Raw genomic sequence first — 21,683 nt, forward strand, 5'->3', positions numbered from 1 at the left:
CCTTAACGCGCACCACCTCATTCCCGCTCTGTCGCCCGCAGGTACTTTCATATATGGAAAGAGCGGATATGATCCCGAGGTTTCCAATGGGTATAGTCTATGTCTTTGTTTACCTTTACATTAATACTCATATCAGCTAGGCTTAGTGAGATGTTTTGGAGAAAGGTTCTACACAAAACGACTAGCGAAGCAGCAGTTGAGCTTAGCTTCTGCTACCTGTTATGTATTGAAAGCCTGCTTCAAAGCAATAGCTATGGTTTCTATCTCCTAGTATCTTTCTGACCTATTAACTACGTTGACAAGCTTCTGCCCCCGCGCGCGTCTCTCCAAGTTGTACACCAAGATCTTACGCACTCTTTCGTAATAATGGTTTGAGTTGCCCGCGCAGTGTGGCGTTATGATAACATTCTTATACTTCCACAGCTTATGGCTAGCTGGGAGAGGCTCCGGGTCTGTAACATCCAACGCTGCGCCCCTGATCAGACCCTCATCAAGCGCAGCGACAAGGGCGTCAGTGTTGATGACAGCGCCTCTTCCTGCATTGGAAACGTAAGCTTTTTTCCTGCTCAACAAACGGAACTGCTCTGCAGAAATCATGCCCTGGGTTTGAGCCGTCAGGGGTAGCGTGATGACTAGCAAATCGAGATTGGATGCGAGGAATTCGTTGAGTTGCTCCTTTCCATAGAACCATTTCTCTGGATACTCGCCATTCGGGTCTCCTAGCCCAGGCTCTGTAAAAGAGTCATCCTTGCGGGATTCAGGCGTGAGACGGGGGTGTAGGGTGTAGGCGTGAACGTTCATGCCGAATGCCTTTGCTACGTGTGCGACTTGACGGCCTACACAACCGTAGCCAAGAATTCCCCTGGTTTTGTTAGCTGACTCTTTTTCTTTTAAATGGGTCAACGAAGCATACACTCGCAGACCCACTGCATCTTCAGTGTCTTCGTCTGATGGAGGGTCGACCCATTTGGACTCCTTTTGGAGCTCGAGGTACTCGGGAACTTTGGCATAATATCAGCACCGAAACGATATTCCGGCAGCAAGCAACCTGCCGTGATGCTGGAAGGCCAGGAAGGTCGAAAAGACCCACTCGGCAATTTGAGGCCTACATCTTATAAGTTACGATGCGAACACGCCTGGCCTCGCCGCTTTAGATTTGATACTTACGGGTGTACGCCATTGGATGTGCAAAAATCGATACTTGTATCCTCAAAGACCGGCAGTCCGAAGATCTGATTGCAACCAGCACTCAGAAGCTGCACATACTGTAATTTTGGTACCATCTCTTTGGTTGGGAATGCCTTCCATGTGAATAAAACCGTTACTTTCGCCCATGTCTCTGCACTAATGTCTTCTGGAATCTCTGTTTGGTACGTTCCCATCTGACGGAACTCAACTGGCATTCCCAGACTGACGACCCAGGCTGGATCTGGAATCCAGGGCATCAAGATCAACAGCAGGTCGTCGGCGGCCATTTTAAGTAATGATAGTTGGTCTTTTCACGAGACAATTGGATTAAGATATGAGACATCCCTTGAAGTAAGGCCACTTCAAAAGATTTTGGATATGATCCCCTTTTTTAAGCACAAATTCTAGCTCAGAGTCACGTCGGCTTACACGAGTTGACGACTTAATTGACTCGGCCCCAATCGGGAAAGGCTTCGTTGCTTGATTTTGGTGGCCTGTCATGCTAATGGACCTCTAAATCTGATGTTTCTGCTCGTTGGATTGGTAGGGTGGTTTCCCCGCGTCTTAAGACTTCCCCTCTTTGACTCGGCCCGCAGGCCTCTCTCCACCATGTCAAAGCAGGGGGGCAGGGTTTAGACGTGTGTTATATCATTTGTTTCATCCGGAATCTACATCCGCGGGGCGTTGAAGTGGAATTAGGACTTCGTCGTACTGACATCCGCTTATGGATCTATTTTAGTGTTCCTGCTGCTTTTCAATTCAAACTACGTGCTTAGAGCTCTGTTATCTGTTAATCTGTGATCAAAACTTAGGCCATAAACTATAAATCTACTCCAAGATCAGGCTTATTCTTTAGTTCTAAGTAGTTAAAAAAGCTCAAATGATGATAGTTGCTGATCCTTTCCCGCCCTTGACTCTTTTCAATTCCTTTCCAGGCAACACCAGATTTCCCTTTGTGTTTGTCGGTGTATCCCACTCCACAACAGCCTTGCCATCATCACCGACTGTGAACTTTGCAGAGAATTTACCCAAGCTTGTGGTGAAACCAGCTTCTGCTTCAGGAAGCTCACTTAAGACCGGCTTGAACTGCCACTCGCTTCCTCCGGGCTTGATAACCCGCAGCCCGACAAGGTACTCTGTCATCGTCGATGTTGGACCACTGCTCCATCCATGCGCATGTGACACATAAGACGGGTCGTTCCGGTATCCACGATCACCACGATAGCCCCAAGTGCCGTCAACCAGGTACCCCTCCGGAACGGTGGACTGGGTGCCGTTAGGGTGGTTCAGATACCAGCCCCATGCGTCTCGAATTAGCTTCAGAGCCCTGTCAGCCCTCCCAGCTCGGAAATGGGTGGAGAGTTCAATGCTGGAGATGAATGGCGAGATGTTATTCTTGAGTTCAGGGCAGCGAGGTCCAATAGGCGTCCAATTTGACTCAAGGTAGTCAGACAGGCGCTGCGCCTGATCGCTGTCAGCTGGCACGACACCAAAGGCAACTGCCATGCTGTTGGCGTCTTGAGGATAAAGAGATGTGTCATTTGGGCTGTCTTTAAAGGCTCCTTTTGCATCATCCCACAGTTCAGTCATCATTGCCGTTTGAAGTTCGGCAGCAGCATCGAGCCATTCTTGTTTGTAAGTAGAAGCGTTGGTGAGTCCAGGGGCCCAGGAGGCAATGTCGGCACCTGTGCGTAAGGCGCGGTACAGTCTAACGAATAATTAGATTTACAATCATGGAGGGAAACCATGTGCACTTACAGAATGCTTGCTGAGCTGCGCTCGTTTGAGTACGTCCATCGTCCCCAGTCTTTGTCACCCGTGACATTCATAATTCCCTTTTCGTTGACCTTTTTCCTGCTATTGGAAATAGCTTTGATATATTTGGGCCAAATGGACTCCACGAACTCCTCGTCCCCAGTGTACAAGAAGTAGTTGTAAGTGCCGGCGAGAGTCCACAGATGGTAAGCTACAGTAATGTCAGAAAGGTCAGAATCCCCAAATGAAACAAGAGTTGACCTACTATCGCTGTCTTTGGAAGGATAAGGAGGGCCAGCCTTTGGCAAAGTGCCATCTGATGCCTATTTCTAGGTTATTTACAGCTCAGACAGGCAGGAACAAGGTGCATTACTTGATTGTCATAGATCGCAAGAAGCGCGTTCTTGGTACTTTCCATGTCACCAGTACTCACGAATGCGCTCGGCACAGCAGTGCCCATGTCCCCAATCCAAACCCAGCGGTCACGCTTTGCTCCATCGAGGAGAACAGTAGAACCTGGTCCAATGTATGCATCGTTCTGCCAACCGGAACGCAGAGTACTAGTACCGACTCGGCCAGTCTTTCCCGGGACAGAGTTCGTCTGGAGCGTGTACGCGCCGCTATACCATATCTTGTTAAGAAGCTCATCGCTGGAATGAAAATAGCCCTGGTAGGCTCGCAGATCAGACCAAGTCGGTTGGAAACTTATTTCGAGATTAATGTTTCGAATCTCCAAAGAGGCATTGGACGCCGAGGAGGTGAGAAAAAGGGTAAGATAGCGGAAACCGCCACGTAGTTTGGCGTCGGGCATTACGTAGGTACCGACTCCACCAGAGATGTTGGAGATGAGAGCGCCATCCTGACCAGCGCCGCCGTTTGAATTGTCCGATTTTTGACCTATGTAGGTCTTCGCTTCGGTGAAAGCAAGCCCTAAACTGGCATTGCTGGCTCCGGAGAGTTCATAATCAACCGTCACGATGCCGCCGACCTCAATGCCGAAGTCAAACACCAACCCCTCGATTCCGGACGAAAGTTCAACAGGGGACTTGTAGTCCGAAATGTGTTCTCCGTTTGGCAAAGAAAGGACATACTTGGGAGTTACGTTTCTTGTGCTAGGGGCGTAGTTGTACTTGTCCCATGGTCCCTCAAATGATGCTGAAGATGGGCCGTGGCAAGAAGTATCTCTCCAGCACTCAGCTGCGCATTGATATGCGATAACAGAGATGAGAATAAAAGCTTGCCTGAAATTTTGAAAGAAACCCATGCTGAACTTGGAACTTAGCCCTCGCGAGCGAGTTTGGCAATGGCAGTCAGCTTTGAGAGGACAATTGACTTCATCCCGGAGGCTTGAACATCATGGAAAAGCAAAGCATTAAATACTCAACCAGTTTGCAACGGCGCTTAAACCTAAAGTCGACATTTTTGGCAACCTGGATTTTACATTCCAAAAGTCGTTACTCTATTCAACGAGGTAACATCATGCTGCAGTTTATCCGCCAGCCTTCGGCTATCGTGATATCTCCAGACGAAGTGCCGCGGTACGTCGATCGCGGCATCGGCATAGTTAGTGCCGGTGAACTCAACCCCACAGCCCGAATAATATCTTGTGTAAGCTGGATGTGGAAGTGGTGAGCAACCTCTTCGTCGTGTACCTGGGCCATTCTTGTCTTGGCGTTGCCATTCTTGTCATTCCCCCTGCACCCCGCTTTCTCCGACCATTCATTGCGCAAGACTTGAAGCAGCTAATGACATCAAGAAACCTATTATTTTCCTTCTTCCGAATGACCGTGAACTATTTTGTTCAGACACCATATTTTCGCCCCCTCTTAGGTAATTTGATACGCCAGGCAATACTATATTGGTAGCTAGGCTAGTTTCCAGTGCAGTGGAGAGATTCGTGGGATCGGAGGCTAGGGTATAGTCTCTGTTACATGGCAACACAGCCTTTTTCAAGCTTCAGGCATAGGGAGACCCTAATCAATGAAGTACCGAGTGAGTCTCTTAGTAATTACATGATTTCACCACCTGAATACTCCACGACTGCTTGAAGAGACAAGCAAGAATGCAGATCCCGCCGTAGTTATTCTTTCCGGAAACAAGGAGCCTTGCAATTGCAATTTAGTAGACATGAAGCACGCCTGCTTAGTCGTCGCGATCCCATCTCAGCTCTTTCACTTCACAAACTTGTTTTAAATTGTTGGTATTGTATGATTATCTAATATGAGATAGCTTGCTAAAAACAGTTGTTACGCATCGTCCCTGAACCTAATCCTTCTTGAATGTCCGCTCCACCTGAACACCGCATGGATAGTCAGGTTTGTCCTCTGGACTCCCAGCAATCTGCATCAATGTGTTCCATAGACTGGTGCACACAGGGAGCGCGAAAAAGCCTGGCGTCCTGACGCCGCCACTCCACATGAGCTGGTCAACAGCCCCATTCGTGTCATCCAAGGTCAGGTTGTAGCCATTCCGGTTGCCATTATTCAGATAACCACTGTACGAACTGATGACAACGTCGTCCAGCGTGATCCCTCCCCATTTCTCTCCGTCGAGTACGTCGTGGTTGGCGCTGTCCATCGCTTGGAATGGCGGATCTGAGTCGGGGAGGCCCGGTGTGTCGACTTGGACATCAACCCTATACGTCCCTACCGTAAGCACGTAAAACTGATTTCCATTCCAGCAGACGCCCGTTTTCTCGTGCGTTTTCTGTGTCATATATGGGTCTAGGGTCTTGGGCATTGTATCTGAGCATGCATCGCCGGTTTTACTGAAGATACAAAGGATTAGCGGGCTCCGGGAGTGTGTAAATTTTCGGGAGATTCATGGAAGAAGGTAAAATGAAAACAACTTTATTGACTTACAGTATGAATGGTTTGTACCCAGCCGGTGCGACTTTCCAGGCAATAGGAATCATTTGTCCAAACATGATGGTCTTGACTACGTCAACCATCCCTGACAGGTTGATGTCGACAGGTACCATATTCATCATGCCATCTCTGATTACCGAATCAAGCATCCCTAATGTGGTAGCATTTGATCCAGAAAATATTTGTGCTAAAAAGTCGCCTTGTGTTTTCTTCCATATGTCGAACAAGGCGCCCATAGCAGAGGTTATGTCGTTCTGTGCGCTTGGAGAGTCCTTGGCACTATTATTTCTGATTGTCAGCCTCTCATAATGCTACTCTAAGGTATTGATAGATGTATAGCGCAGAGTCACGTACGCTTTCAAGTTGTCTTTCGTTAAAACGAATGAAGCAGCAAGTACACCGTTGAAGTTGTCTTTGGCAAACCCACGAAGATGGGTAACAGCAAACATGCCGGCATCCTTGAGAACTGCGTAAGTCAGTATTTTTCTTCTGCTGTTACTATCGACAAAGCATACCAATATTCCACAGGCCAGCCGATGCTATGCCGATACCGAATGCCAAGACGTCCAATATTGTTTTTGTGAGAGCTGACTGATCTTTCCCCTTTTTTATCGGAGCAAATGTTTCAGTGAATTCGCCCATGGAGGCAGAAATGCTAAGTTGGGCATCTTGTAGAGACTCGTGGTATTTCTGATATACCTTTTTTGATATTAGCTACTGTCCAGACCATCAGTCAAGCTTTGATCTCACATCGTGAAGTTTCGCAAAAGAGTTGAGAACGAAGAATCTATTTGGGCTTCTGTTAGTACTCAAAGAAAAATAAGTCGACAAAATCAGTCCGACTTACCCTGCCGGATGTTTGGTCTCATCGCATTGAACCGTTGTTGAACATGGCGTGTTAACAGGGTCTTGGCAGTCCCATCCTTCCGGCCCGCCATAATAGTCGCTTATGAAGGCTGGGAATTTCAGTTTGACCTCGCCCTCTCCGGGTTTGTAGTTCTGCCACGCAGCTACGGCCTCCTTCCAGGAAGCGTTCGTATCAGCAGCTGCCCAGCGCACATCAGCTGTAACCTTGGCGTCTGTGATATTCGGATCTGAGCATTTCACTGTCTCCCATCTCTCGTCATCATCACGCGTCCAGAGCGCAGCTGGTAATGCGCGAACGGTGGATACTAGTAGGAGACACGTTAGGATGTGCATCGTTCTCGGCGAACTGAAGGTGAAGTTTGAGACGATGCGATACCAACACTCATGTCCATCGCCTGGGGATTCTGTAACATAAAAACACTTAAAGTAAATGGTGCTTGGAACTATTCGTAAGACATCATACTCAACCTGGTAAGGCTAAGCCGCAAGTAGGCAATGGACAAGTGCCTGCTGAGAATGTAATGACCACGCACGTGTGCAACTCAATCACAAATACTGGCATCGCAAAGTACGGGGCGCAGATCAATGAACGGGTCGCATAAGCTTCCAAAGTTTTTTCCCAGCATAAGGTTTATTATTTAATAGCCAAGGGGGAAATTATTTACCGTATAGCGCAGTGATCGACAGGTACGGGGATGGGATCTACACACACGTGGTACGCTCACTGGTTAACGCACAACCCGTTTTCTTGCTATTTTTGCTCCTCCAGCTTTTCAATGTACACAATTATTTGGTAACCTTGGCCCAAGTACGCTCCGTTCAACATTTCTTTCACATTTAGTAATATCTTAATGAGAGTTGATTCATACTGGGCCATCGTCCAAAGGCACGACGTCTTGTCATTACCTGAGTCGTACTTAATTCAGTCAACATACCCAGTTCTTCAAACGACGCCCAATTATCCCAACTCACGGAAAGACAGACATAATCAACAATAATATTTCACTTGGACCTCCGAGAAAATAAAAAGAAATCTCTAATTCATACTACGCTATATTCTCAGAATACGGCATCGATAGTGATGAGTCTTCGACTGTAAGTTCATGTGCTCATCTATGCCAACAGCTTACAAAGGTACTCATGACAACTCCCAGTCTCATATCCCTCATACTCGCCTTTTCGGCCAACAGTCTAGCCGTAGCATCGGGATGCACCCAGGTGCATTGTCAAGTTACTGTGTGTGCCCCTAACGCAGACGAAGCATATAATGTGGCGAGCCTTGGGCTAGTTGCCATTATGGGCCCCGACTGCGCGAGTTGGCAGGCCGGCTCGCCAACAGACCAAGGCCAAGGCCAATGCGCAGAAGGCTTCAAGACATTCAGCGGAAATTTCGACATATGGCGTGCCTGGACTGCCTGGGGTGACGATTACTGGGCCCAGTTCGCGCAATGGGGCAACTTCATAGGTGCGACGTGTACTGGTGGTAAGACTGTTAAATGCGAGCCCAAGTCAGGCCAGTACCCTAGTTCAGTGACTGGGAGATGCCAGACTCAGCAATGGTGAGTCTCTTTCGGACTTTCAACCCGCTCAAGAACTAACAATGCCGAAGTATTTTGGATGGCTCATGTACGTGATGATTGTTGCGTTGATGGGTAGGATGACTTTGGGGATAAAAGAACGAATGGTCAAAAGGAGTTTCATGGTTTTCATGATCCACGAGAAGGCGTTCAAACAATGGGTGTAATGCTGGCTTTAATATCGATCTAGTTTAAGGTAGTTGATGAGTTTGCCTGCTGAAGACAACTGTTTATGGCATTGAGATTGTGAAGGCTACAGACGTTTCAAAAATGAAGACAAGAAAACCAAGTAAAACATTGCATACTGTGAAGACATAGTAAAATCAATTTCATTAGTTATCGCCAATGCAAAGGCAGTTTAAACCTTGTGGCTCACTTCGAATGTGCTTCTACTTCTCGCAGGAATGCACAACAAACCACGTTTCCCTTTCTGAAAGACTGATAGGCGGCTCCTCAAACCCCTCCTCTACATGCAGCATCGTAAATTTTCCGCATGTGATCATACTAAGTTTAAAGTCAAAAGTTTCTACTTCAACATATGATTCTGCAAAAAATCAAACTTTCTCAGGACTATGGCGGCACTGGCTGGTCTTTCAACAGGACACATAAAATGACCTGCACGTGGCAGTTACGAGTGGTGTTAAGGGTTAAACAGCTTTGGAGGTTACGTAGAACTGGGGCGACTTGCTCGCGAATTATGTTGCAAGATCTCATCAGCCATATGTGAGTGATTTCGTGATTTATGAACAGCTCAAGAATGAATGAAATAGGTCATGATCTTCTGCTTAATGGGTCTCTTTTGCCGTAGTAGCCGGCTTCCCACATATCTTCAACCCTTATGAAGGATCGACTTCTGTAGTACGTCCAAAGGAAAGCCCAGTTCCAGACATATTGGCAGCGCAATGACGCAATAAACTTTGAAGCGAAGGGCGGCCAATCCCTCCACCATTGGATTGGTTTGGTTCATGTTGAGAACGTGCTTGGTTGAGGGAGGGAACTAGATGCGCTATAGGGTCTCATAGAAATAGATCTGCGAACTATGTATCAAACCTATTTCTCAGTTCAGTCTTACAAGTGTTCAACATTGATACAAAGGCAAAGATAGGGCCTTTAGCTTAATGACATTCGTAAATCCTTGCCAAGATGGAAGTTTCCGTGCTGACGGAAAATCGGTGGCTCCACCACGCTGCCGTAGTTGGTAAACATGATTCAGGTCTAATCGGTCATCAAAGGCGACGCGACCAGTTGGTCGTACAACATGGAGGGCTGGCCTATATGCTCAAGGGTCTTCCTTGATATGCCGGCCCTGAAATTCCAACGAATCCCCATCAGCAGATTATTGAGTGAAAATTAAGCCAGTCATGGTGTGGTGTAATACTTACCTCGAATCCCGTCATTGATCGCCCTTAGACTGCTAAGACAAACCCTCCACTTGAGTGTTAAGGTTTTCACAGCTCGTTGCTGTAACTCCCCATGTTCATTCTTACCCACCCACGTGCTCATCCAGAAAGTCAGGTTTGCTAAGCTTTGGAACAGGCCTTAATACTATGTAATGTGTTATCACTTTGATGGCGGGCCATCCTAGAATCGGTCGTGCACGAGTCGTTCTCCCGAAAGCCAAGAATGGAAGTGGAGCTGCCGGATGAGCCAGAGATACTCAATCCATGTGTTGGCATGGGGCATCCGTCGAAATCGAGGTGGGCGTTTCAAAGAACGGGAAAAGGGTTCCAGATTCAGTCCCCTGAGACTACACATCTCACTTGGGCTATGGAAAAAACTATGACTAGAGTAAACACATCAAACCTGCCCAAGATCACGAAAGTGTTTCACCGAGTTGATCGTCATAACAACTTGTGAGGTATAGATTATTAGAAATTGCATGACCAAAATTGCAATTGATTGGGCTTGGTGCAAGACTAAGACTTGTGATCTTTCCCTTGTGTAAACATATGTGCCTGAACCATGGTAATTGGGCAGGCCATTTACCAATGTCCAGCATCATCTGAGCCAGCCGATCATAAGATGAGCCAGGCATTGATTGTAAATGAGAAACGAAGAAGAAAAATTGAGATCGGTCTGAGATTTCGCAGACCTTATTGAGAATGATGTTGTGGTATTAAGCAGGCCAAGCCATAACATGATAAACTTGTCGTCTTCTCAACAACATTTCTCTAGTCTACCCGTTCCACTACCATAGAATTGAATCGAGTGATGCGGCTTTTGACTTAATTCTCGCGATTAGACACTCGTGAGAAATACTGCGAAGTACCCAAAGCTCAGACCTGGCGTAAAAAGAAACGAATCCAACATCTATTCATTCGTCTCCAAGGCCAAATTTACCATTACTTTGACAAAGTGCTGAACCCTCTTCTTACTTACAATAAAAGCTGGACAAGTTTTTGAAATTGCTGGCTAGCTCCTTCTATCAACTGGGGAAACAGCTTTCGTTTCATGATATTACCGCTAATCAGCGTAGTTGATCAATGGTATGTATACTGGGCCACTCTAGTCGAATCTTCGGCATAAATATTCTACGTCGTACTGAAATATGCTAGCAACCTATATGGCAAACAAGCGAGTGGCACAGACTGAAGTAGTGGATTATACTATTGAAAATTCACCAGTTTAGCCTTGTCTATGGAACTAATGCCATCAGATTGACATGTTCTGTAAGATATTTTAGTCATACATCAGAGATTATGCAGACCAATTTAATTAGCCATCGATTTTATTTCTCTATATCCTATTATCAGTGTTCTTGATGTTAAGATGTCTGCCGATGTTTTGCTGCAATACCATCCCCTGTATAGCACAACTGCTTACTGGTAAAGTCAATCCGATCGACAGACACAAACGCTTGATGGCGTGCATACTGCCATCACTTGAGACAGTATATGTATCGGTGACTAGGAACTACCTTAGTGTACTGAAAAAGCCGAATTTGACTGAACCACAAGTTTTGTGTCGTTCATCCAGGATGACACCCAGATTTGCCCTGAAACACAACTTGGAGCATATGCGATGGAGCATGGTACACATTAGCTAGCCATTTGAGAGGATGTTGTTGAATCGTCTTGGTGTTAAAGAGTTGCACACACAGAATATATGGACCATCATGTCTTGGCAATGAATGAGAATGAGCCTTGTAACGGCGCCTTAGTGACTTCAAATGCAGGAGTAAATGCCTGTTGGCGCCTTGGATAATTCCTCACAAAGTGCATGCTTTTAGCGCAGTGCCTGCGGAAGTTGAAAACTCCATGAGAAGCCCACCGACTTGCTTGAAAGCGGTGAAGATGTAGTCAGCCCAACGATGCTTTATTTCCCTCTCCGTGAGGGGAAATAGTAGTTACTTGTCTGGCAAAGTTTCTTGTTTGTCTCTAGGTAGGGTTCACAAGGCGAGAACTAATATATGGCGCAATCAGAAAAGGCCACTTGCAAAACCAAAAACAGCCCTCTCAATGTTTACATCGGATTCAGAATTATGCTTAAACCAGTTTTGCCGCATCGAACGTTCTCGAGCGTCTTGGGTAGTCCCGTATCTATAGGTCCCACTTGTCCGGATAGACCTCCGGTCGACAAGTGGGAACCTCGGGGGTCTTCATCCCGCAAGTGCCGAGCTCCTTTTGACATATGGCGGCACAAGCTAATGTAATTATGTCCTTAAAAAGGTTGCCGTATGCTAATTATCTCATTTCTGGAAAATTTGAAGTTTGAACAAGGTTCGAAGACGCGTCACTGCTGACAGTTAACATAGTTTTAAGACATTTGGTCAAGCTCATTTCGAGTCATGAAAGTTACGACGCCAATAGTCTTGTCCAAAGGTGCACAGGTCATCCCACCATCTCCTCAGGGTTAAAATTGGGACCTGCACAGGAAACGCCTGCCGAGGTTTACGAATAACGTATCTTAAGCTTCTTTATCACACACGCACTCTCTTCCCCTCTCTGTCTCTTTCTCTCTCTGCCTGCCCGCTTTCTGCGAACAAGCAAACAGAAAAGCTACTCGAAGCATAATCAGCCACGGGACCCTTCATCAATTCGTCACATGTAGCTTTCATAGTTTGGAGGTGTCCGAGCTTTTTTTTTCTGGTCAATGTCGGCGCGGTATAACCCCTGATTATGGTAAAAGTACCGGATTGTGGAGCTGGGATGTAACCAAGGAGATCCCGGCTTTCAATGTCATCGCGGAAGGAAGCGATCTGCTGTTCATGCAAGGTCGCGCGATCTGTTTAAGCTCCGCTTTCCTCTCCTTCCCAAACTTGCCTACCATGGTTATCTTATCCACCTGAAGCTACCCTCCTTTTGTGAGGTGTGGAACACTTCCCTTCTGCTCGCAATTTTCGGAACGTCGTTCTTTGGGGAATGCGGCGATGGCTTCACCGAACCAACCTCTAGTGAGCTGCCTCGAAGTCGCAGTCGACATGGCGTACTAATGATGTGCTTGGAACAGGCGGCCGATGATTTTGACTCCGACTCTGTCATTTCAGAAGTATGACTCCCCCACATCCCACCCGAGGATCTTCAGCCTACGTGTCCAGAGTTTCAACCCCAAATCTGGCGGCAACAAGACTAACGCTGGGTTATAAAAGCTTCCATCAAGCCTCGAGTCTATAAGATCGAGCGTAAGGAGGTACCATGTCGAAAATGGCAGGACCTACCATTCCATGAGTTCTGGGAGTACGTTTTTTTGGCCTCCAACATGATATGCGTCAACTTACATAAAGACAGAATACTCATTCCCCAACGATGAAAGGGAAGCCGAGCGCCTCGGTATGCGACTTGCTGGGCACCGGCCGGTATACAGCTGACTCTAACTGGCTTAGACCTCCAACACCACATATGGTTATTAACGCTAAAGGGGAAGCTCTGCTTGTGTCCGAAACAAAAAGAGCCTGCCAAGCGGGTGCTGGACTGCGGTACCGGCACAGGTATTTGGGCGATGGAATATGGTAAAGAAACTCGCCCGCTATCGTGTAATGTCGTAATACTGACCATCTTTCAGCCGATGCGCATCCGGAAGCACAGGTTGTACTCAAATTCCCCCGCTGTAACGTCGACTAACTCGTTCTTCAAGGTCATCGGAGTCGATCTGAGCCCGATGCAGCCATCTTGGTAATTCATCTTCTTCAGGTTCCTGGTGCTGATTTTGACCTGGAAGTCTTAGGGTCCCACCGAACGTCTCTTTCGAACTAGACGACCTTGAAAAGGACTGGACATGGTCGAGACCATTTGACTTCATCTTCGGCAGAGTTCTGGCAGGGAGTATAAGCAACTACCGCGATTTCATCTCCAAAGCCTATGCGTAACGTTCTGCCTACCCTTTCCGTCCCTACTAGTCATCTGACGCGCCTCAGAAACCTCGAGCCGGGTGGCTACCTCGAGATGCAAGACTTCTGCCTTCCCTACAAATGCGATGATGGCACTTTCCCCACGGACTCCCCACTTCACCGCCTGACCAGCCTATTCCTCGAAGGAACCGCCAAAGCCGGTCGAAGAATGGACGAGGCGCCCACTTACAGGAATCTCATGCAAGAGGTGGGCTTCGAGGGAGTCGTCGAGTGGAAGAGCAAATGGCCCGTTAACCGGTGGCCGAAAGATCCGCATTATAAAGAGTTGGGGTTGTGGACACATGCGAATCTGGATACGGGGCTCGAAGGGCTGACGTTGGCTTTGTTTACGAGGTTCCTTGGCTGGACGAGCCAGGAAACTTTGGCTTTTTGCGCGGAAGTGAGGGCGTCTTTGAAGGATACTAGGGTGCATGCGTATTTGCCCATGTGAGTCTACCTTTAGCTGGGTCTTATGCTCCTGGGCTAGGATTAGGGAGTTGTGTGATCCCCGTTATGGAAAATTGCTGACGAGTCGCAGATATATTGTCTACGGACGCAAGCCGTTGTCGAAGTCCACCGCCGCAGTGGGATCATCAAGCTCGACTGTACCGGCAGGGCTTGAGTAGACCAATGATGAAGAATACAAAAACAAAGATAGAAAACGGGAAACAGAATGGGACGTCTTCTTACAGCATGACACTATCTGTCAATATGTATCTTATACCTAGGGCTAGCGGGGTGGCGGTTGCATTTTCTCTGTTCTTTTGTCTTTTGGGTCTTGCTTTACATGGAAACACGGCGCGAAAATTCTGGTACAAACAAAATCCCCAGAACAGTGTGTAACTGCAAGTACACTTTGTGTACATGTTTATGATAGTCCCGGTGAAGACTTGAACGGTATGACAGCTTCTTGCCACACTGCATTTTGGAAAAGGGTGATGTCTATGCAACCTCCATATGTTGTCCAACATGTGGGGCATCTCAAAATTCTCAACCGGAGCTTGAATCCGTGATTTCGCAAACCGGCTGGGCCGAATCAAGAGCCCATGGCCGCTTACATAGCAAGGAAAGCCAAAAACTCATCACCGCTTTCAAGTCCCGAAGTACGACTCCGTGACGCTCGGGCCCTGGTTTACCCCTCCACTACCCGACTGACGTGGGGGCGGGGCACATACGATGGTATACACCGCAAACGCGCTAAAACCCCGCAGACGGGGGCTCTGTTGCTGTCCGCTGCAGGAGGGGTAATGGAACTGCCGCTGGGCCAGTGACGGCCTTTGAGTTGAAACTCGCTGACGTATGTCTGGGCATTCCTCTTCAGGCAAGGGGAGTAGGTATGAGAGCTTTTGTTACTCTCTGAAATTGAAGAGACTGAATAAAAGCTGCATTGTGGCTAAAAGACTAATCGATTAGAATGGCGAAGTGCTAAGAACATTGTTCGAAGATCGCGGCACCAGGACGCAGGTACATACACAAAAAGTACGCAGCACCAGCCCGCCCACAGAGCCCACTCGAAGGTCGGTGATTACCGAGCATTACATAAAGAGGGTCCGTGGCTGTCGAACTGTTGAGGAAGAGCTTATAAAGAAGCACAGAGGCGTACTCAGTTACCGACCCGAGCTCGTGTCCTGTTGCGCGTCTGGAACCGAAGCTGCTAGGCCTACCCAATTGCTTTGGAACAACATCACAATGGCGAACGAAAAGACACCCGAGCTCCTCGATCTTACAATCGACAACATCACCCCCAACACGATCCGCATCAACTCGCAAAGCGAAGATGCGCGCCTTAAGTATCTTATGGAGCGGCTTGTGACGCACCTGCACGACTTTGCGCGGGAGACCCGGTTGAGCACTGACGAGTGGATGAAGGCTCTCAACTTCCTTGTTGGATGCGGACAGATTAGTACCGACGTCCGTCATGTAAACCAAACCTGCCCTGTTATGAATGCGAAGGACGACTGACTGGTTAGGAATTCATTCTTCTCTCTGATATCCTCGGCCTATCCCTGCTAGTTGACAGTATCAACCATCCCAAGCCTTCCGATTCAACCGAGGGTTCTGTCTTGGGCCCATTTCACACGCACGACGCGCCAACACTGAAGAATGGGGAAAACATGTCGGGAGACCCCGAAGGTGAGCCATTGTTGGTCATCTGTAGTGTCAAGGACCGCAAGGGTAACCCGGTATCTGGGGTCAAAATTGATATCTGGGAGACGGACAGCAGCGGCCACTATGATGTGCAACACGAAGGAAGAACGGAGGCGAGCGAGCGGTGTGTCATGGTTTCCGATGATGATGGCCAATTTTGGTTCCAAGGCATCAAGCCTGTGAGCTATCCTATCCCACACGACGGGCCTGTAGGGAAGCTGCTACAGTTGCTGGGACGACATTGCTGGAGGCCTGCACATTTGCACTTCATGTTTGAGAAGAAGGGATGGGATCACCTCATCACGTAAGTCATCCTCTGCATCCCCATCCTCAGGCTCTCCTATCAGCGAACAATGGGAGCTGACGACATTATCAGCGCGTTGTACATCCGAGGAGACCCGTACGAGAAGTCGGATGCCGTGTTCGGCGTCAAGAAGAGCCTCGTGGTGGACCTCGACAAGGTTGACAAGGCAACGGCTGAGAAGTACGGGGTTAAAGAGGGCAGCTGGCTGCTGAAACAAGAGTTTGTTCTAGTAACGGAGAAGGAAACGGAAGAGCTCCGGGACCGGAATGCCGTCGAGGCGCTGGGAAAGCTGGGATTGACGCATCTCAAGCTTGTGGACCACCTTCCCGTGCCGGAGCTGGATTGATGAACAAGCCGTAATTATGTCATTTCTTTGCCATCATGGACAACTCATGGAACGAGAACCCAAAGACTTGTGCGGTCCAGATCAAGCTCCATCGGACCAGGGATTAGACTGGCACACTAGGCATCGGAGGCCCGGATCCGGATAGTTCGTAGGGCTGGTCGCAGTACTGGGTGCGGAAAGACCGAAACGCCGCACAGTCTAGGCTGGCTGGCTTAAAATGAACCAGCTTGAATGGGGTCCTTCGTACAGCAAGATGCAAGGAGGGGGTCTTGAGAATACTCTTTCGAATAACAGAACGAAGCATGGCATTGGCATGCCCGCCAGACGCCCCTCATGGACAAGCATGGCCAGAACAAGGTACAGCAGTACAATGTTGTTTGTTTCCCCGTCAGATGATTGTCAATGTCTCAGCCTGCTGTGAGCAGAAAGTAGCGTAAGATGACGGGATACTTTGATTGAGGGTATGGGAAGGCCTGAGTGGCGCAGCGTATCTGGTTGTTGGCCACAGGTGGCGGTACCTGGAGATCGGGTAGTCGAAGGCGCCGAGATACGAAGTTAGTAGTTCGTACTACCACTACTGCGTACTACGCAGCAAGGCCCACGGGTATTGTTGCTTTCCCGGCACGCTAAACCGCAAATAGCCTCGGGTCAAAGGCCCTGGACGAGGAAGAGAGTTGGAAAAGACCAAAGTCCAGCCACAACTGGGAGGGCCGTGCTGGTGTGAATGCATAAACTGTAAGATGTGACTGTATGCTAGACTCGGGCTCACCCAAGCTGTTGTCGGGAAAGAGGATAAATAAGCTGTAGTAATAATCAATTTTGGGATGACAGCAAATGTGACTGATTATGGATGACAAACGAACTAGAAGGTGGGCGTGTGTGCGAATGACGGTCATTGAAAAGGTGGCTGCTGTGATGGTGTGTGGTGGTGTGGTAGTAGTGCTGGGCTTAGCACTTTCTGCGCGGGCTCCCTGGCACTCCTGGCTCCCTCTTCCCCCCTGAGTAGGTTGGGTCGGCTGGGCCTCCGTTTCCCACTCCGCCTTATCCTACCAATCAACCAAGGCGCTTTCTTGGGGCGGAGTGTAGTGGATGGACAGTGGGTGGACAATGGGTGGTCACGGCGGTCAGTCCGTTCTGTTGCACCTTCCCTACAGTGCCTCGTCGTCAGGCTGCTGGATGAGTAAAAGAGGGACCGTGCGTACTTGCCCCTCGTCATTTTGTGTCTTCCACCTGCGCACCCCTTCCCTCTCTTGACGTGTATCTGGTGCTCTCCTCTCACCCACGCCCCCCTCTATTCTCTCACCCCCCATCGAACCCGACCAAGTCCGTCATTTCTCCCAACTTCCACAATATCAGTCATCGATCTGCAGACCAACCCACCCCCCATAAATCTTCCGACGTACAAAACCCAGCAGACTTCGCCAACTTCGATTTTGTCCTGTCTTCGCCACCCTCACGTCAACTATATCAACAGTAGGCTCTCCTCGGCTTCAGAAACCCACACTCGCCTTTTTCAGACACCTCCAACCCTCTCCATCTCTACACCCGTTGCAGCGAGACCGCTTAGCCCAAGCCGTCCGTCGCTGATTTCGAGTCCCCTCACCAAACCCATTTCCCACCGTCACCCCCGAACAGACGAGTTTATGTCAATTGAAAATCTTAAGTCCTACGGTATGTTTACATCCCTTGCGTTCGGGCAGCAGCCAGTGTTCGTGTCGTCGCTTTTTTCTAGCCATGTGCGTCACGTCACGTCACGACCCGGACACGTCGCTTCAGCTGGTCCCTTGACCGCCATGTTTCGATGACCCAGACCGCTAACATTCCATCCTGACAGACCCCTTTGCCGACGTCGGCGAAGACACCGGAGAGACCAAACAGGCTCAGAATTATATTCATATACGAATCCAACGTACGTAACATCTATCACTCCCGACTGCCGCCTCAGATGCACAAATACCGCACGTGCCAATTAAGCTGTGCTCCTGTGCGCTGGGTGGCGCAGTCAGTGGTGTACATGTAACTCTCATCATATGCTAACATAACGGATCACAGAGCGAAATGGACGAAAGACTCTGACCACTGTTCAGGGTCTTCCAAAGAAATTCGACCAGAAGAAGATTCTTAAGGTCATTAAGAAGCAATTTGGTATGTTTGCTACCCCACTTGCACATGCTTTTTCCAGCCAATAAACAACTAACAAACCGTAGCTTGCAATGGCACCATCGTAGCAGACAGCGAGATGGGCGAGGTCATCCAGCTCCAGGGTGACCAGCGCAAGGTTGTCCAGGAATTCCTCATCAATAAGAAGGAGGGTCTCGGACTGGATGCCAAGGGCATTAAAGTCCACGGCTTCTAAGCCCGCCGCAGGTCGCCGCCGTTCCTGCTTAGCCTCAGCAAAATGCTTGAGGTTGACGTCCGGGTTTGAGGAGGGCCGGGTATAATAACCCGATGCTTCCCACGCCGCTCAGTGCCGGCGCCCGATTTGACGTAGTAGGACGGTATACCTCCCACCGACTGGAAGAGGTCATCGGTGCGAGGTTCAGGGCGACTTGCGTCTGCTCTCGACGCAATGATGAGATGGTCAGATATCGAGGTATCTCTTAGGGCTTGCCGTGCTTTCTTTGACGGTTGGGTGGTCCAGGGATCATAGTCTAGAAATTGACGTCTTTGTCACATTTGTCTTGTTCTTGGTAATGATGTTGCTACTCATGAGCAGCCTATGTGCAATCTGGTGACTCTTCTTTCTCCGCAATGCCTCCACTCCTGGGGGTAAATCGCCACCCTTGCCGGAACGAGTTTACGACATTTCGGTGCAACCGAAGACGGGGATTCTGAGAAAGTCGATACACGACGATATTTACAGAGGGACTTGTTGGTTGTTGATAGCCAGGCTCTATAAATCGCTCACACAGAGGCTGCCCGCCGGGGGGCTGACAGCGCCCTCGAAGACTACTACCACCACCACTACCACCCACCTTGGGCCGCCCCGTCATTCCAGAAGCATGAGAGTTTTGAGTAACATTACGAAGAATCGTGCCCCCAAAGTAAACTTTAGTTTCGTGGCATGCGTGACTCGCAGTGACTAGCATCAAACCTTGCGGAAGACTTTGGTACATCCATCCCATCTGACTGACGGTGGCTTTATTTAATTAATTTGTTTCTTTTTCTTCTTCTTCCACGCTGAATTGGTGGTGGCACACGTCAATGCAACTTGCAAAGGTACGAGGAAAATGCAGTGCAAAATATGCCATGATTGTGGGTATCTATGTTCTTGAAAAAAATAAATAAATAAAAGGCGTTCCATACAAAAAACCCGAGCAGATGTTCTCATTATCTTTTCTCCCAAATAACAACATTTCGCTATTTCCCCCCATTCAGTTTACTTTAACCTTTTGCCCTGCATGCTTTTCGGCGTCACCTTTTACGGCGGCGGTGATTTTCCAACTACTGACCCTCACAGCTCGGTATGCGACGTCGACGAAGTCGAGTTGAGAGGCGCGAACAGGATGGCGTCGCCCGTCACGCGCTGGGCTAGTTCAAGGAGGAGTCGAGCGAGCGACTCGAATGGTTTCTCCGGGTAGTCGGAGCCGTTGTAGTGGAGGTGGGCTAGTAGCGAGACCATGCTGATGAAGCTTGCTATAGAGAAGATATTGATTGAGGTCGAGGTTTCTTTTTCAATGTTTATGCTTCGTTGAGTTATGTGGTATGCTATCGTTAGGGTCTGTATTACGAAGAGTTAGCCGCCTGTTCACCTTTGGGGGGACGGCATGTCAGACTGACCGTTGCGATTGTGACCCATCCGGGGAGTAATAACCTGGGATCCTCGAAGCCGCCGGAGAATGTGAGGAATCGTTCCGTGAGGAATGCGTTTGTGACGTTCATTGTTAGGAGGCGGATGATTGTGGCTTGCGGGGTATAGTTTATGAGCCTGTCGCGCATTTGTTAGCGGCACGTCTAGTCTGCGAGGAGTTTGATCGGGGGAGCATTTACCAGCGTGACATTAAGCAGTCGATGAAGAAGAATGCAAGATAGGCCGAAGCACCACACTTCATATCGTTCGTCAGCTTATTTTGTTCCTCCGATACCAGAGCAGCAGAGCGTGGGAGTTCCATACCCACATCAGTCCCAGAGACATTTCAGTCCAAGGGAACGGGATTTCAGGGTGTCCGGGAGGCCAATTGCTCGGCGGACATGCGGCGGCAGCAGCACCAGCAGCAACGGCGCCGGTTCCCCCCGAGAGGGCGCTACTAAGTCCCGTGGCCGCGGCATTTGCCAGGCCCGTGGAGGCGAGGTTGGCGGCGGCCTTTTTACCGCCCGGTACGGCGACAGGTATTATCTGCACCAGCAGCGTCAATGTGGGCGAGAGCGCCCAGTAGATGGCGGGGCCGATGGACAGGAGGCGGCATGCGAAGAGCCATGGGCGCCAGGGCTTCGGGACATTGAGGACAACGGCGATGCGGGGCTCGAGGAGGGAAGAGGAGACCAGGTCTGGGTTGTACGGCGGGGGGCGGTCGTCTTCGGGGGAGGAGCCGTTCGTGTAGTTGTGGTTGTTGTGCGAGGAGGAGGGGCGCCGGGCGCCGGAGGGGGCCATCTAGAGGTGTGTTGCGGCGGGGCGCGCGGCCATTGAGGGGGAGGAGGAGGAATGTGTCGATGTTGGTCGCTTCGGCATGGGAGGAGGGGGGAGTAGAAGGGAAGCTATATTGAGGAGCAGTGGTCGACCAGGGACCTTCCCCGAGAAGAGGTTGGTTTGGGGGTCTCCTTGGATTTTTTTTATTTGGAAGGTCTGGAAGAAGCAAGGTACGATGAGACTAGTGGTCGATAAAAAAGATTGGTCCGGCTCGAGCGCTTTTCTTGTGCCGGCTCGGCGGCGGCGGCGTCGGTGGTGGTGGTGGTGGTAGTAGTGTTTGCTGTTAGGGTAGGCGAGCCTGCTTTTTGGCAAGCTTCTTCTCTCAAATTTCTGGGGGGCTTTTTTCCCTTTCTTCTCTCGATGTTCGAGGTGCCTCGCTGACTGGCGACAGCTGAGAGGGGGAGAGCAGCACAGCAGGCTGGTTCCCGGTTTTTTGGAGAGTCGGAGGTGCTTGGAGTGAGTGAACCCTGGATGGGGATGGGGGTCGCGTGCCCGCAATTGCGTCGAAGGTTTCAGTTACGGAAATGGTATAAATAGTGTGCGCGTGGGGATATTGCCGGGTTGTGGAATTGTGTCATTAGCCTTTCAATACCTTGCCATTGCACATCTGCACCACCTTCCACTTTGGTATTAATATTATTTTTTCCCTCTTCCTTTTTGTTATCGGCGCTGCAGAGT

At 49.2% G+C, this 21,683-nt stretch overlaps 8 protein-coding genes across 8 annotated transcripts; 4 read left to right on the forward strand and 4 right to left on the reverse strand.

The window, feature by feature from the left end:
- Window positions 1-267: 267 nt before the first annotated feature.
- On the reverse strand, window positions 268-1,475 carry CTRU02_207710 (d-isomer specific 2-hydroxyacid dehydrogenase; the record flags this gene model as incomplete). The annotated part of the gene is made up of 4 exons (XM_070204947.1): window positions 268-862; window positions 914-1,001; window positions 1,053-1,105; window positions 1,168-1,475. The coding sequence occupies 4 exons, from the start codon at window positions 1,473-1,475 to the stop codon at window positions 268-270; spliced, it is 1,044 nt and encodes a 347-aa protein (XP_070061480.1).
- A 589-nt stretch (window positions 1,476-2,064) lies between these two features.
- On the reverse strand, window positions 2,065-4,207 carry CTRU02_207711 (alpha-l-rhamnosidase; the record flags this gene model as incomplete). Its single annotated transcript, XM_036727424.1, has 4 exons — window positions 2,065-2,896; window positions 2,947-3,154; window positions 3,209-3,266; window positions 3,317-4,207. 4 exons carry the CDS (start codon window positions 4,205-4,207, stop codon window positions 2,065-2,067), a joined length of 1,989 nt encoding a protein of 662 aa, XP_036580790.1.
- A 1,001-nt stretch (window positions 4,208-5,208) lies between these two features.
- Window positions 5,209-7,010, reverse strand: CTRU02_207712 (uncharacterized protein; the record flags this gene model as incomplete). Its single annotated transcript, XM_036727423.1, has 6 exons — window positions 5,209-5,710; window positions 5,805-6,089; window positions 6,165-6,276; window positions 6,326-6,509; window positions 6,561-6,597; window positions 6,658-7,010. The coding sequence occupies 6 exons, from the start codon at window positions 7,008-7,010 to the stop codon at window positions 5,209-5,211; spliced, it is 1,473 nt and encodes a 490-aa protein (XP_036580789.1).
- Window positions 7,011-7,817: 807 nt separating this feature from the next.
- On the forward strand, window positions 7,818-8,240 carry CTRU02_207713 (uncharacterized protein; the record flags this gene model as incomplete). Its single annotated transcript, XM_036727422.1, has 1 exon — window positions 7,818-8,240. One exon carries the CDS (start codon window positions 7,818-7,820, stop codon window positions 8,238-8,240), a length of 423 nt encoding a protein of 140 aa, XP_036580788.1.
- Window positions 8,241-12,917: 4,677 nt separating this feature from the next.
- CTRU02_207714 (uncharacterized protein) lies at window positions 12,918-14,206 on the forward strand (the record flags this gene model as incomplete). Its single annotated transcript, XM_070204948.1, has 6 exons — window positions 12,918-12,930; window positions 12,982-13,023; window positions 13,077-13,365; window positions 13,412-13,555; window positions 13,608-14,027; window positions 14,119-14,206. The coding sequence occupies 6 exons, from the start codon at window positions 12,918-12,920 to the stop codon at window positions 14,204-14,206; spliced, it is 996 nt and encodes a 331-aa protein (XP_070061481.1).
- Window positions 14,207-15,269: 1,063 nt separating this feature from the next.
- CTRU02_207715 (catechol) lies at window positions 15,270-16,378 on the forward strand (the record flags this gene model as incomplete). The annotated part of the gene is made up of 3 exons (XM_036727420.1): window positions 15,270-15,500; window positions 15,551-16,032; window positions 16,105-16,378. 3 exons carry the CDS (start codon window positions 15,270-15,272, stop codon window positions 16,376-16,378), a joined length of 987 nt encoding a protein of 328 aa, XP_036580786.1.
- A 1,643-nt stretch (window positions 16,379-18,021) lies between these two features.
- On the forward strand, window positions 18,022-18,734 carry CTRU02_207716 (translation initiation factor; the record flags this gene model as incomplete). Its single annotated transcript, XM_036727419.1, has 4 exons — window positions 18,022-18,049; window positions 18,213-18,287; window positions 18,431-18,523; window positions 18,586-18,734. 4 exons carry the CDS (start codon window positions 18,022-18,024, stop codon window positions 18,732-18,734), a joined length of 345 nt encoding a protein of 114 aa, XP_036580785.1.
- A 1,098-nt stretch (window positions 18,735-19,832) lies between these two features.
- Window positions 19,833-20,969, reverse strand: CTRU02_207717 (uncharacterized protein; the record flags this gene model as incomplete). Its single annotated transcript, XM_036727418.1, has 4 exons — window positions 19,833-20,099; window positions 20,159-20,306; window positions 20,369-20,424; window positions 20,493-20,969. 4 exons carry the CDS (start codon window positions 20,967-20,969, stop codon window positions 19,833-19,835), a joined length of 948 nt encoding a protein of 315 aa, XP_036580784.1.
- Window positions 20,970-21,683: the final 714 nt, after the last annotated feature.

The sequence above is a fragment of the Colletotrichum truncatum genome (assembly GCF_014235925.2).
Source record: "Colletotrichum truncatum strain CMES1059 chromosome Unknown Contig_0004, whole genome shotgun sequence".
Classification (NCBI taxonomy): Eukaryota; Fungi; Ascomycota; class Sordariomycetes; order Glomerellales; family Glomerellaceae; genus Colletotrichum; species Colletotrichum truncatum.